General features: G+C 25.9%; 1 protein-coding gene across 1 annotated transcript; it reads right to left on the reverse strand.

Moving 5' to 3' along the window:
• Positions 1-403: 403 nt before the first annotated feature.
• On the reverse strand, positions 404-11476 carry LOC114121853 (uncharacterized). Its single transcript, XM_027984340.2, has 9 exons — positions 11149-11476; positions 10815-10900; positions 8323-8428; positions 5420-5484; positions 5305-5340; positions 5111-5237; positions 2842-2927; positions 936-963; positions 404-870 (listed from the first exon to the last, which is right to left on the reverse strand). Exons 1-9 carry the CDS (start codon positions 11225-11227, stop codon positions 809-811), a joined length of 675 nt encoding a protein of 224 aa, XP_027840141.2. The 5' UTR covers positions 11228-11476; the 3' UTR covers positions 404-808.
• Positions 11477-11867: the final 391 nt, after the last annotated feature.

Consider the following 11867-nt stretch of genomic DNA (forward strand, 5'->3'; position numbering starts at 1 on the left):
ACGGTTCAGTGGTATTTAATTGGATACTGGTACCAGTGGAACACCACAAAATGAAGATATTCGCATAAGTCTCATTTGAACGCAATGTGGTCAAAGCTATATGCTCGATGTATTGAATAGGTATGTTACAGAAATGGCCAATGTGGGTAATGACCTCTTTTATTTTCATTTTTTCACGAGTAAGTTCAAATTAATTTATCGAATTTAATCTCATTAGGTATTAAAAGCATTATTTTTTATACTCTCATAAACACCACATAAATAAATCAATTATAATAATTACAAAAAATATATTTTTGTTATATAATATTTAAGACCATTTAATAAACATGATTTGTTAGTAAAAACAAATTAGGTCAAATAATGGCTCAAAAATGTTGTAGATTAAATAAAAATATTAAAGTTATAAATTATAAATATATATATTTAAATAATAATAATAACAATAATAATAGTGTACAGAATGTATATGTGTGATAGTGACATTATAGTACAATATAATATGATAATATATAAATATATGTTTCTCAACACAGTTCATATAAAAACAACAGAATTATTTTATGGATAAAATAATTAAAGAACAATAAAATAAAATAAAAAAATAAAACTATGGTGGGATCATAACTCCATACAATTAGTTATTATTATTTTTTTTTTAAATTTTCCAAAAGTACTTATGACAAAATAATAATAATAAAATTAATCGATAGGTTTGAATTTTAACGAATTGACTGAAAACGTGAGTAATATATTTTATGTATTCCAAAGTTTTTCAATCAGAGTAGTAATATAATTTATTTGCAGATCATTGGTTTGATGGTGATTTTTGCATCCTGTATCGGTTTCGTGTCTTCTCGCATTTTTTGGCTATAATTAAATAAATTATTATTATTATTCTATGAAAATATTGTAAAATAAATTAATATACTTACTGAGCTTAATCTTGTTATCTGGACAGTTCTGAAAAAAAAGAAACAATAATTCATTACGTATAGCACAATAATGAAAATGAATATTAATTTAAGCGTAAGGTCTTAAATTATCAATTCATCTAACTTATAGTGACATATTATTTTGTTGTATTTTCGAAATTCTTAATTCTCCACATCTTTGAAATTTGTTGCAAGTTTGAAAAATAAGATCGATCAAATAATAAATAAAATAAAATAACGCCATAAAAATAATAGAGTTAAAAGGTCTGTACAGTTAGTAGAAGCACTTAATTGTGAAATATATTATTTTGTGAAATGAAATAATCAAATAAATGATACAAAATAATCATCTGTAAGTTTTATACTTCACACGTGTATAGTTACGTATATTGTTTAATCATTAATTATTATGAATAGTGCGGGGCAACTTTTAATAAAAAACTTTATGTAATATTATTATTATTTATATTTATTAAAAAAATAAAAATATGTATGTCGATATTATGCAAATATTAAAAATGTATTTTTAGTTTTAAGAAAAATACTAGAATGTATTCCCTTGTCAAATTAAATAGATACACTATTATTCATTTCTTAGTTTATTAAATATTTTATTATTGTACAAACATAATATTTTGTATTTATAAAACAATCAAAAATATATTATATTCAATTCAAATTCATAGCATAATTATTACACACTGATAAATTCTATAATATTGTCTGTGTATGTAACAAATACAAATAAAACAATATGTTATCTTTATCATAGATCATACAAAAGACAATAAGACTTGTTTCCCTTGGTTTTAAATGAAGAACTATAAAATAATTTTATTTAGCAATTTTCAAAATATAACACTAATATTACTCATAAAATAATAACCATTGATTTTTAGAATAAATATTAATTTAATTTGTCAAAAGTTCCAACCATACTCTAGTAAAAAATGTTTATACTTTTATCCTAATAGTTCTTTAAATCATGAAAATACTAGTAAAATACCCAACTTATATTGACATATGAGTAGTATGAATGTATGATATAATTGTTTTTATTGCTAGATAAATATTATATAAGTATATCAATAAGAACATAACATTACGTAAGAAAGCCAATTATTATTATTTAAAGTTTATATTTTTTTTTTATAAATATTCTTTAGGTTCCTGATGAATGTTATATAATACTATGTAGAGTACATTTATTTCAAATTGTAAATACATTTGTTACTTTTCTTTATAAAACACGTTCGTTTGATTCTCTAACCTATCAAAAAGAGTATTGACTAGTTGGTACTTATACTTCATACAAATGATGTCGTTGTTCGAATAAAAAATCGACTCAAACTTTCGAAATAGAATGTACATTTTCCGTAGTACAATAAAATGTTACGAGCTAAAAGCATGAAAGATAAAATTTGGAGTAAAAAATGTACATTAAAATATGTATATAGAAAATATGCAGCTTAAAAGTTAAAAGTTGAAAAGAGAGTTTTGATGCAATACGAATACATCTTAAACTGAATTGTGTGCTTCGCGCTTTAAGTACAATATTTGTTTTGTATTGAATATTGAATTCTATAGACGAGATGTTATTATTTTAATTAAAAAAATTGCTGTCTAAAATGTTAGTACTGTATATTATTATAGGTTCGTGGAATTCCGATGACCAAATCACAAATCAATGTTTTAACGTCAAGTTTTCTCCGTGTGGAGGAACGCGATAAGCTTTTGTCGTTGGTTGATTGTACTCGTACGTCATAAAATAATATTACTATCTATTACACCACTCTAGTGTAATATGTATGTATGACGCTTGTATACATTGTTTTTGGATTACACAACAAATTATTTATTCGAACGTAAAAAATAAATGGAATAGACAACAGTGTTTCAAACTTACCGATTCGTATTCAAGCCACAGACAGTGTTGGAATTGTACGTATACTGGATTGCATTTGTTTTCTGTTTCTTCTGCCGGCCATGGAACTGAAACAAATTTCACGATATCATAATAATATTGAAACATTTTCATTTAAATCATTTTCGTGTGTACGGTGTAATAAACTTATATAGGTACAATGCACTTGGTAAATTATAATATTATTTTGGAATCTATCATAATATTATGTATAAATTGTTATTTGGTTGAAAGTATTAAAGTGATTAATAATAACGTGATTAGACGGTTACAGAGATTCTGTCAACGATTTTATAAACTAATTCGAGTCTAAAGTTTGCATACTCAATTTTTTAATTGATTCAAAACAAAGAACAATATGTAAATAGAAAAGGGATTTGTAATAGTATTTATTTTGCATATTTATGAAGTAATGTAACGATATAAATATTATACCAGTGTGCATTATGCTGATGCTATACCATACAATCTAATTTCATCATCAAATATAGAAAATGTTATAACAAATAAATAAAATATTGTATACTGTTCGATGTTTTCAATAATAATGTACTTTGTTATTATTATACTATTTATAATTAATATGTTTTCCCAATAATTTCATTATCGAATAGCAATAACAAATACTAATGAACCATCGTATTCAATATAGCAATGCATTATGTTATTCCAAAAAATGAATTTTCATTCAAATTGGATTATTGTATAGTAAATTAATTTATATTCAAATAACTATAATGCAGTTACCTATTTTAATGTTATAATTTATCATTCAAACTGCTATTATAGTTTTTAAAATGTGTAAATACATACGACACGCCACTTTAAGTTATATCGATTTGTTAGTATTATTTTGCAGTTTATTTTCATTTCCAATATCGTTATGTTTTTACATATACGATACTTATGGTCAATGATTTCGTATTTATTATAAATAGACAAATTAATATTTTAGCAAAGTATAGTGTGATTTTTAAAGATAACAATATTAATATCATTTTTTGATAAATAATAATAATAATGGTTTGAATGAAAAATATGTGCATACAAGTAAAATTCCAACGATATTTTGAAGATTATTATGTGTATTAATTACAATGATAATTAAAAAAAAATTTACGCTGAAAAGTGTTTTATATAATACCAGTTTTGAGGTACTTCCGGTGTACTACCGGTATGTTAACCAACACCGTTAACCATAATGGAGATTTTGCCGTTTTCCTAAAGTTCATATTACAAAGAAACTTATAATGTGGCAATCGTTTTGCTAGGTAACTATATAGAAAATGCCCCCATATAAATAACAGCAGTTCTACGTCTATTTGTCGAATCGTTCATTTATACATTTTTTTTGTATGGATCGTTAACATTGATGGGTTTTCGATCAAAACGCGTTTGTGATGGAAGAATAAAATATATTCTTATTTACCCTTAATGTTTAATACCGACTTTTATTTTTAAATATAATTTAAAAATATTAAGGTCACCATAGGCACTAACTTTAAAATTGTACGTAGAAGTTATATCGCAAATGCGTGGTATCTACTCGACTGCACTACGAAAAGTAACATTTTAAATTATGTGTTGTTCCTTAAAAATTATACTGAAAAAATAGCAGGGAATTAATTATTAGTGTCGTTATTATTTTATTGTTTTTTGAAAACGTACTACATTAATACTCAAAACATAGATTAACTAATTAGATGTTTTTCTAAACCTTTATATTTTCTTGGTGATTTTTCATCCATACGTAATATTTACACGGAATCACAAAACAAAAGTTTTATTTGAGAACTTATTTAATAATTGATATCAAATATTTTATTCGAAAAAGTACTATTTTCATATTTTAAATTTTTTTACCTTACGAATACCCATTTTATATTATTATTAACCATAATAAAGATAACCTGTTTTACAAAACTCGCCATTTCCGTTATAAATTACAAATTTATTTAAAAATACTAACTTGTGAGAAAAATTAGATTAAGAAACATGTTATACGTGCATACACCTGAGGAACGTTATATTCGTTATACGCGTTTATCGGTTCTCGGTGGTTGTGATGTTTACTTGTTTATAATATAAAATGATTGAATACTATATATTTTTAGGTTTTCACGTGTTATTTTTAAAAATTCCGATAAAAGCTTCGTTCAATATATGATGGTCATCGGGCTTATTGTTTTCCGTGGTGCTCGCTGCCGTGTAAAATTACATACAGACATATAAGATATGTGGATATACTTACTGTAGGTCTCCTCCAGGCATTTGTCCAAGGCTTTTTGTCCTATTTGTTTCTGCCACTGTTCTTTGAAGACGCTCTTCATAGCGTAATCAGCTATAAACGTTTTGTTCAGTGAACCGTCTTCGGTGAGCTAAATTAATTTTAAATTACATATTATTTATTTTTTCTATTATTATATTCAATATTAATTTCTATACCAATTTGTTTTTCTTTCCGATACATTCATGAAGGCACTGAAACGCAAATTAAAAAATATAAGTCGTTTAATTAAAATACATAAATTAAATAAGTAAATTAAGAAAAAACACTCACGAATTGCTTTTTCTTGGTAATCTTTACAGCTTCGCCGGAAAACAAGTCTTGTTTGGGTGTAGTAGCTGTAAAATCACCAAATATAATAATATGAAATTAAAATATTTTATTATTTTTAATGAATATTTTTCTTTAAATTAATGTCAGTAATTTTATTAAGTCACCTAATTTATTACGTTTTTTTTTTCATTATTATATATTAACTATCACCAATTGATATTATTAGGATTTTCAATAGCGCAAACACATTTTGAATAAAATATACAACTGTTAACATAAGATTTCAGTACAAATAATCAAAAAATAGCTAATTAATGTAGCTATGCTATGATAAAATAGAAAAAGATTTTAATACCTAATATAAATATGTGATTACGATTAATATAATAGCTTCTTTTAAATTATATTTAATTTTGGTTGTATTGTAAACGTGTTATCTTATATTATAAAATTAAATTTTTATTATTATTTATTTATTTATTTATTTTAAGTTTTTTGTGAGTAGTGAAGCGAAAGAGAGATTCAATTTAAATTTATTATGGTTTTAGTTATTATGTTTATATGACAATACAGTCAACTAAAAACGATGTTATATTATGTTATGTTATATTATATTATAATTTCAATTGTTGATATTTCAATATTTTATATAATAATTTCTCTTAAATCATAATTATTACTTATTATTTTTGTTGTTATTTATTTTTATTTTTATTTATTGATAACAATTATATATTGAATATAATGCTATGCTAATTATTTGCTATTCAAGAATTTGACCATAGTCTTATTACATAAAAAATGTACAGAACAAGTGTAATATAATTATTGTATACATCTATAATGTATAATTTACAAATGTATGATCGAAATTCAATTATTTTTAATAAAATAAAGAAAGCCGTTCAAAGTATAACATTAATTTGAATTTTGAATATCTAAAACATAATACGCTCGTAACTCTGTTCGAATGCACGACATGAATTTGCATATAAAATATACTACGAATTAATTTTCGTGTACGTTTATAATACCAGCAGTATGATATTGTTCTATTATTATGTGAACCTATTTTCAAAAACAAAATATTAATCATGAACTTCAGATATCGACACACCAAAGCGTAGACTCAAAAGTCGAAATTTACTAATCTGGACATGTTCTCATTATATCGTACATCACATGTAAGTGTATACTGGAGATTTAAAGTTGCTAACCGACCACCGAGAATTAGTGTTTGTTAATTTAAAATGACATTCTTGTTATCCAATAGTAATTTCACAGCGAAAAATTACTTCGATATTATACCAACATGATGTTTGCAACACATGTGCATGTATAGTTTAGATTTTAATCCCGAACTTGTCAATTTAGACGAAGGGGATAATTTTATTCAAATCCTTTTACTGATCCCTTTTTTTTAATTAATTCGAAACTTACCTACCGTACACACCAAACGGATTTGTGAAAAATACAAGTGACCATCTCATATAATATGCATAGGTTTGCATGTGGTGATACAGTGTCAATGATAAATATTTTACTCCGCGTGATCCATAATTATACTTGCACAATATTATTAAACAAGTTTGAATTTTTATTGTAACCTCCAATCAGAGTGATTTCAATTTATTGGATGAAAAAATAATGAAAACCTGTGGATTACATTTTCTGTTTATCGATACTTCTACAATACTAACCGGTATAAAAACAATAGAAAATATATAGGTACCATAATATGATAAGAGCCGAAATACATATAGACTATGGACATTCTGAGGAAGATTACATCTCATATTTTTATCTGATTCAACTAAATTATGGGATGAAAGGTAGACAGTATTCTAATTTTAATATTCATTTGATTAAAAAAATATTCTTAAAACACAATGCATGATTTTATATATTATGTTGTTAAATAGTTTACATTCACTTAACTACTTAACCTTACAAAACTTGAATCAAAATATTCATTTTTAATATAATTTATAGGTTTTTTGATTAATAATGAATCTAAATTAATTTTAAGAGTATGTAATATGTACATAATTATATATTATCATCATAATTCAAAAATATTATACAAAATTCAAAACCTCTTTTAAAAATAGTTGATTTTGAATATTTATATTTATATGTATTGTATTTCATGATAATTTTTGTTTGAATTAATTAGTAAAGTTGAATGCCCGCTTATTATAAACGTGAAGGAGAAAGTTTAGAGGTCAGAAACTCAGAACCTTAATATTCGTTGTTGAATGGAAACCATAATATAGAAAGTTTCAGCTCAGAATTATCACGACGTGATAAGATTATTAAAAACGCAAATATTCCATACAATTCAAAATGATACAAATTGTCAAATTATACAATATCATATCATCATATAACAATAATCAGGTCATAAAATTTGTTATTTATATTTTTATCATTGTTTTTACTTATTATTCAAGTATTATTAAAATAATTACTTTTAGCATTAGAATCCTAGGATCAAAATTATTAGTTTCAATTAAACTGGTTTGTCAGAATTAGGATTTAAGTATATTTAACGTTCTTCTTCTAATTAAATGATAATATTATTGATTATTGTTTTATAACATCAATCGGTAATTAATAGGAAATTAAAAAAAAAATGGTCTACAATTATTGACTTTTGATATCACTGTAAAATAACTTTGAATATAAAAGAAAGAAATATTATTTATAATGAAATATTTGCTAATACTAATATTATAATAATAATACAATTGACATAAAAAGCAAAATATGGTAAAAGTAATAAAACGTACATATTATCTTGACATTTTCAATGGTTATTTATCTAAATGAAGTTAATTTAAATAGACTTTGTTCACTAAATACTAAATTGACTCATCAATTTTGAACATAATTAAATTTACCTGTAACTGTTGCAAACTTTTCGGCTACTTGTGCGTAACACTCGTCAGCTGCTACTTTGTCTTTATCGCCAAATCGCTTCATTGCGTTTTCCGGGCCACAACATGACTTGAAAAAAAGTAGTTTAATTTTATTTTTAAAAATATACAAGATTTGATTACAAACAAAGGGTTTTTGTTTTAGTTTATAAATCCTTCTATTTTTATAACACTTTGTCAGAAAATGGTTTGTGGTCAAAATATCTCATAAAATTTACGTTGTAAGTGGTTGCTAACAAAATCAAACTTTAATTAACCTGACCTATCATCGACCTGGTTGATTTAAAAAAAAAAGTTCAGTGCTACTTGGGAGTATTTTGGCACACTATCAAAAAAACAACACGTGCTTTAAAAATGATTTAACTACATCATAAACGTATTTATTTGAAACTTTAATGTCTAATGTATATCTGCTGAATGAATTTTTTTTTAATATAAATGAACATAATTATTTACAATTTTATTCGAAGATGAAAAATCAATATTCGTTATTTATTTTTTAATTAATTAAACATTTTATAAGTACATATTTCCTAGTAAGGCAAAAAGTACATAATTATTATAAATATTTCATGTTAATAACAAAAGACTCAATATTTTATATTTTTTTTTCAGAATATTTTGTGTACAATGGTTAACTTAAATGTTAAATAATTTAAAATAATATGCATATATATATATTCAATTATTTTAATATATTTTATATTTAAGTCTTGATAAAAAACTTAATAAGAACAATTGCGTTGTTTTTGTTTCCTCTTCCATATAAATTACATAACATGTTGAAGGAAAAACAAGCATTACTGTTTAATTTCTCAACCAAGTTTATTGACCCAAACTGTAGTCGACAAGTTAATTAAAATCGACTACTCAATCGAATATTTTACCAAGTTAAATCAGAATAAAGTTTTTACATGAGTATTTCAAAAGTCTTTAGTATATGGTTTTAATAAGAATTAATTAAAAATTTAAATAATTATTCAATTGGTTGTTTTTGTCTTAAGTATTTATTTTTGACCTGAATATAAATAATATAAAATTTACAATTAAGAGACAATACAAACAATTTAAAATGTCAATCAGATGTAAACCTACTTCTTAAGAATTTGATAAAACATATTGAAGTATATTTTGTTTAATTAAAACAAAAAAAATATTAATTATCTTTCAATCGAACTTATTTTAAATTTATAATTACAAGATATTATGCTGTAACAGAAGTTTGTTGGTATCCACCTAAGTAAATAATAATTCGATTCAAATAAGATGAATACTTATTTTTTTTTTTTTAAATAAAACTTTAAATTAAGTTATATTTTATTTTTTTAATAATAGTTTGATGAAAGTAATTTTAGTACAATATAAATATTGTATTTAAAACTGAGCAAGTACATACACAAAAATCAATTAAAAATATACATTTTTTGGTTTATAATAGATTTTCAAAGTATTTTGAGTTTTGTATTATTTAGGTATAAAAGATATTCTGAAATAGTTTATTTTATAAAAAACAGAGTTTAGTTTAAATTTCGATTAGATTTGTAACAGATTTAATTTGTAACTAATAGAAAACAGTTATTACCTGAATATAAGTTAATATGTTAGTTTTAACTTTTGGAATATTGTATTTTGTAATTGTTAAAAATAATTTATTATGTACCCATTATTGACGTATATTATACAAAAAATGCATAACACACGTATTGCGTGTGTTATATTTTATTATTATTACATAATATTTTTTCATATAAATATATAATATATACATATAAAAAAGAACATAAAAAATAATGAAAAATAACTTTAAGCTAGTAATTGTAAAAATGAATTATTTTCTTTTAGGGACTAGGATAAAAGTTAATTCATTATGGATTATGATCCAAACACGAGGAAAAATTTCAAACAAAACTTAACAGTTTTATTGTCGGATAGTAGTTTTAACAAAAGAACTTTTACTTTTTCAATTAAATCAACTAGGACGATGGACTAAAATTATTATTTCCAAAAACGTCCAATACATTTTATGTGTATCACAATGAGTGTATTTGTTGTATCAATATTGTTATAAAATGACAATACTTTTATAAGAATTGTTACGGTGTAACGTAAATAAATGATTATGTACACGATATTATTATACTATTCACATAATATAAGCGTTACGGAGAAATCTGTTACACTTAACAAAGTGCTTTTATCGGATTTTGGCGAAAGTTATTGTTTCTTTTGAAAACCGGGCAAAATCGCTGTCGACGGTCAGGTTATACCTAGGTTAAGTTCGAATATTTAATTGCACCGGATAAAATTTAACGTTTCGAAAAATATTGTCGCGTAAATGTTTTGTATTATAATACCGTACTCGAGTTTTGTACACCTATACTATTTCAGTGTATTTAAATTGAAAGTATACGTTAAATTGTACGTATAAATATAATATGAAGATGTAAATGGTTTACCTTCCTGCTGGCTTGTTTGCACCGAAAGAAGTCGCTGTCTTCTGTGTCCAACAGTTCTTTGCCCCGTCTTTGGTGACCCGCTTCCGCTAAAATGACACGATAGCATCGAATTACGATCAAAATAAATAATATATTAAGTATACAATGCAACGGCTACACAGCGTCAGAATATCAGATGTAAAATCCCATTGAGAAAAATAAAATTCACTGCGACGGGCTGTCTTGGGAAATATAACCTAATCTATATTATTATAGTTGATCGCGATACGTCGTTATAATAAATCGTAAGACCAGAGACCGCGTAAGGATAATATCATATTAATATAATGCTCACCGAAAATGACGGACATCTGAAACAGGACGACGGCAACTGCGACGCATTTCATCGTTGCACCGTTAGCGGACATTTTCATCGAAGTTTTTCTCGTTATTAAAATATTGTGCGCGACGTTCGCGGCGGTCAGGCACGTCTGCGTGTACAGATACTACTAAACTGCGTCGCGGTGTTTCACTGGTATTTCAAGCCGCGGACCGAGTCCAATATTATAGTTGTACTAAATTATTGTCGTTACGACGAGAAAACGCGTGTCGACAGCGAAATATCCACTGAGAGACCCACTGCGGCAGACGCACTGAGCGGTGACTTGGCTGCAGTGTTAGAACACGTCGCCGAGGCGGCGGAACCGGCAGATCCTCCGGACGGCATATCCGTTTCTCCGCGTCCCCACCAGGACCCACGACCACAGCAGCCACCTACGCCCTCCACTCGAGTTTCCGTGCCGCCGTTCTTGACCCAATCTTGTCGTATTATTATGTACAGGTAATGTGTGTGTGTGTGTGTGTGTGTGTGTGTGTGTGTGTGTGTGTGTATGTATACAAACACGCGAACTGCTTAGGACCTGACACCGATGTTATGATGCCACTGTCACCGACTTCTGTGCCGCGGGGTCGTTGACTCGTTCAGAACCGGTCGGGCGCTGGGTAACGTTAACCCTTCGATGGCGCCCTAGTTTCGGCAGTTTGGTTCGTGGTTTGACCGGACTGCGGTAAAAC

Source organism: Aphis gossypii, chromosome X (genome assembly GCF_020184175.1).
Source record: "Aphis gossypii isolate Hap1 chromosome X, ASM2018417v2, whole genome shotgun sequence".
NCBI lineage: Eukaryota > Metazoa > Arthropoda > Insecta > Hemiptera > Aphididae > Aphis > Aphis gossypii.